Raw genomic sequence first — 4560 nt, forward strand, 5'->3', positions numbered from 1 at the left:
AGAGAGAGAGAGAGAGAGAGAGAGAGAGAGAGAGAGAGAGAGAGAGAGAGAGAGAGAGAGAGAGAGAGAGAGAGAGAGAGAGAGAGAGAGAGAGAGAGAGAGAGAGAGAGAGAGAGAGAGAGGAGGAGAGAGAGAGAGAGAGAGAGCCCACCTTCTTCAACATATATATCAACAAATTGACGAGGGCACTAGAACAGACTGCAGCACCCGCCTCACCCTACTAGAATCTGAAGTCAAATGTCTACTGTTTGCTGATGATCTGGTGCTTCTGTCCCCAACCAAGGAGGGCCTACAGCAGCACCTGGATATTCTGCACAGATTCTGTCAGACCTGGGCCTTGACAGTAAATCTCAGTTAGACAGAAATAATGGTGGAGGTAGGTCCACTTGCTAGGACCACAAATTCTATTTAGACACCATTGCCCTAGAACACACAAAAACCTATACCTACCTCGGCCTAAACATCAGCACCACAGGTAACTTCCACAAAGCTGTGAACGATCTGAGAGACAAGGCAAAAAGGGCCTTCTATGCCATCAAAAGGAACAACAAATCCTGTCTAAATAAACTTAAATCAGTTGTAGAACCCATTGCCCTTTATGGTTGTGAGGTCTGGGGTCTGCTCACCAACCAAGAATTCACAAAATGGGACAAACATCACATTGAGACTCTTCATTCAGAATGTTGCAAACACATCCTCTGTGAACAACGTAAAACACCAAATAATGCATGCAAAGTAGAATTAGGACTGCACGCTATACTAAGGTATGACGCAACTTATAAATGAGGAACCACTATAGCCGTGCTATTGAGAAAGGATGCCATAGCCAGACCTGGCTCTCAAGAGAAGACAGGCTATGTGCACACTGCCCACAAAATGAGGTGGAAACTGAACTGCACTTCCTAACCTCTTGCCAAATGTATGACGGTATTAGTGAAGTCTCCATCTCCTCTGTCATCTATACTGTATCTCCCTCTCTCAATATAGTTGTTGCTGTCCTCAGTTTTAACCAGAATGTCACTGTTACTTAAACATCTACTGTTGCAGAAGTACTTGTAATTGGTCCCTGCCCATGTGAATGAGCAGACGAAAGCGACCTGTCCTCCAACAACTCCGGCCACGTTAGGATGACTGAGTCCACAACACAGAGAGCTGTCAAACAGAAACACACAGTCACTAAAGAGGAACTGGACCACATTGTCCTGAACACCATCATACTGGACCCATCAACAGAGAGGTAAGAGGACAACACACATTGTATTAGAAATGAAAATCACTAACAAAATAAGCGCTCTATTCAATATGTATCCCTGAAGTGTTACAGACTGCACGTTAGAAATGTAAAGGTCATTTCTGATTGAGCCGACATATGCAGCATTTATCATGAACGCAGTCTCCACTAACACAGGAACATTACCTTTGAATATTCATCAGGTTGTAAAGCTCAACTTCCTGGATACGGATTGAATAGACAATAGAGTTAACAATAACTACAACAATGTCATAGACGACATGTGTTGTTGATATATATGTTGAAGAAGGTGGGCTCTCTCTCTCCTCTCTCTCTCTCTCTCTCTCTCTCTCTCTTTTTTCTCTTCTTTTTTCTCTCTCCTCTCTCTCTCTCTCTCTCTCTGCTGTGTGAAAATAGTTCAAACCGCCGGAGGTTGGACTGCTGAACCACAAGAGGAAACTCAGCTAGCTGTGGTTGTATACCAAATAGCACCCTATTCCCACATAGTGCACTACTTTTGACCAGGCCCCAATGGGCTCTGAGTAATATAGTGATCATGGTAACCATAGCAACGGAGGCTATGTTGTCGATGCAGCAGCTCCCCACAAAACCTCAGGTAGTTGCATCACTTCCTCTAGGCCTCTGAGAGACTCACATCTACACCATCATCGACCATGAGAGAAGAGAGGAGAGGAGAGGGAGAGGTCTCTCCTCTCTCTCTCTCTCTCCTCTCACCTCTCTCCACCTCTCTCTCCATCTCTCTCTCTCTCACCTCTCTCTCCTCTCTCTCTCTCTCTCTCTCTCTCTCTCTCTCTCCATCTCCCTCTCTCTGCTCTCCCTCTCTGTCTCTCTCTCTCTCTCTCTCTCTCTCTCCTCTCTCTCTCTCTCTCTCTCTCTCTCTCTCTCTCTCTCTCTCTCTCTACCTCTCTCCATATCTCTCCATCTCTCTCTCTCTCTCTCTCTCTCATCTCTCTCTCTCTCTCTCTCTCTCTCTCTCTCTCTCCATCTCTCTCTCTCTCTCTCTCTCTCTCTCTCCTCCCTCTCTCCATCTCTCTCTCTCTCTCCATCTCTCTCCATCTCTATCTCCCTCCATCCTCTCTCTCCATCTCTCTCTCTCTCTCTCTCTCTCTCTCTCTCTCTCTCTCTCTCTCTCTCTCTCTCTCTAATATAGGTCATGACAACTGCAGGTTTCATGATGACATCCATACTGAAACTCGAACTTGACTTGACATAAATAAATGAATGCAATTATGATTTCAATTAAACTACTTTCTTACAAGACTGTAACGTGTGTGTTTTGGGTACACATGCAAAGAAATAGAAGTCTTGTTTATACTCACTTATAACATGTAGCTTCACCTGTGTGATCAGTGCGATGTAACTTTCCTTTCTCTTTCCTGTTTCTACTCCACACCAGTAGGTCCCAGTATCATCTTCTGTCAGGTCACTGATGGTCACTGAGTAGGATTTCACTCTGCTGTTGTCAGAGACAGAGAAACGCCCCAGCTTTAGCAGTTCTCTGGTAAGCAGCGATCATATTAACACAAGTCTTGAAGTCTTTGCTTTCTTGCAGAAATGCTTGATGCTGTCCTCATGGTCCCTCTGGATAGTTGCAGCTGATGGTAGCTCTCCTCCCAGATAGACCGTCTCTGTGACTGACTTCTCACAGCAGTCATCTGTCAATAGGAACACACATCACAACCTTAGTCTAATAGTATAGACTAACTTCCCTTGACTAGTGGTACTAATCATGCAACAATATATCTAGCTAAATTCATTGTATAAAGTTAAAGTAAAAGTCTCTCACCAGTCTTCACATCCAGCTCTACCTTGGTATAACTGTCAGGTGCAGTAGGTTTGTCCACTCCACACCAGTAGGTCCCTTCATCTTGTTTAGTCAGTTGTCTGATGATCACCTTGAAGTCGTTTCCTTCAGTGTTGTCATACAGAGAGAATCTACCGCTGTTCTGCCAGCTGTTCTTCAATCCAGTTCTGATTATATCCTCACAACTCCAACTACCCTCCCCCATACAGAAATATTTCTCAGAACTTATTTTTTCTATGGAATATTCACAGTAGATGATGACAGTTCCTCCAGAGTATCCTGTCACTTTGAAGGAGCTCAAACAACCTGTCAATCAGACAAGAGAAAATACATTTTATATTCCTCATATTCACACACACACACACACACACACACACACACACACACACACACACACACACACACACACACACACACACACACACACAGAAACACACAACACACACACACACACACACAGAAACACACACACACACACACACAGAAACAAACACACGTATCCCATACTTATCTGTAGTAGCAGCCTTTATAAGAAGACTGACTAGATGTTATTACATTGTTATAGATACTTATAACAAGCTTATTACCTGTCATGAAGGAGAGGAGGATGACTATCAGCAGGATCCTCATCTTGTTGTGTTCTCTCCAGGTTGGTCCAGGTGTCTATAGGTCCTGATATAATGTTGTGTTCTCTCCAGGTTGGTCCAGGTGTCTATAGGTCCTGATATAATGCTGTGTTCTCTCCAGGTTGGTCCAGGTGTCTATAGGTCCTGATATAATGTTGTGTTCTCTCCAGGTTGGTCCAGGTGTCTATATGTCCTGATATAATGCTGTGTTCTCTCCAGGTTGGTCCAGGTGTCTATGGGTCCTGATATAATGTTGTGTGTCCAAGTGCACAACTCTCTCTGTTCTCTCTACACTTAAAGTAACCTAAATACAAACTTCATGTACTTTATGTACCTCTCTCTCTCTCTCTCTCTCTGCCCCTCCCTCTCTCTCACTCACTCCTTGCACTCGTACAACCATGTACTTCCCTATTTCTGCATCTCTTTCTCTCTCTCTCTCTATCTCTACTAGTTCAAACCCTCCTACCACATGTTATTTCTAATAGCCCCTCCCTCTTCCTCCTTAACCAATCATAAATATGTTCCTAATCACACAGTAGAGAGAGAGAGAGAGAGAGAGAGAGAGAGAGAGAGAGAGAGAGAGAGAGAGAGAGAGAGAGAGAGAGAGAGAGAGAGAGAGAGAGAGAGAGAGAGAGAGAGAGAGAGAGAGAGAGAGAGAGAGAGAGAGAGAGAGAGAGAGAGAGAGGGAGGGAGGTGAGAAAGAGATCAGTGAGACAAAAAGAGGGGAGAGAGAGGCCTCTATGGAACAAAGCACAGAAACACATTAATACACTCTCATGCAGACTGGAGGCTGTCTGCAGAGGAGAGAAACATAGTTATTCTGCCACTGGAGGGCGATCTCTCCCTCCATCTACCCCCTCAATCTATCCCTCCATCTC

General features: G+C 44.5%; 1 protein-coding gene across 1 annotated transcript; it reads right to left on the reverse strand.

Moving 5' to 3' along the window:
- Positions 1–2764: 2764 nt before the first annotated feature.
- Positions 2765–3765, reverse strand: LOC121533138 (CMRF35-like molecule 2). The gene is made up of 3 exons (XM_045211673.1): positions 3644–3765; positions 3039–3362; positions 2765–2907 (listed from the first exon to the last, which is right to left on the reverse strand). Exons 1-3 carry the CDS (start codon positions 3684–3686, stop codon positions 2765–2767), a joined length of 510 nt encoding a protein of 169 aa, XP_045067608.1. The 5' UTR covers positions 3687–3765.
- Between the last annotated feature and the right edge of the window lie 795 nt (positions 3766–4560).

Source organism: Coregonus clupeaformis, chromosome 38, assembly GCF_020615455.1.
Source record: "Coregonus clupeaformis isolate EN_2021a chromosome 38, ASM2061545v1, whole genome shotgun sequence".
Classification (NCBI taxonomy): Eukaryota; Metazoa; Chordata; class Actinopteri; order Salmoniformes; family Salmonidae; genus Coregonus; species Coregonus clupeaformis.

Bases quoted from the DNA above. Each gene is read 5' to 3' on its own strand.
- LOC121533138 (XM_045211673.1), bottom strand. From the start codon at position 3,686: ATGAGGATCCTGCTGATAGTCATCCTCCTCTCCTTCATGACAG. The intron at 3,363-3,643 runs GTAATAAGCTTG...TCTGATTGACAG, and splicing joins CCTCCTCTCCTTCATGACAG to GTTGTTTGAGCTCCTTCAAA. The intron at 2,908-3,038 runs GTGAGAGACTTT...TCCTATTGACAG, and splicing joins AGAGCTGGATGTGAAGACTG to ATGACTGCTGTGAGAAGTCA.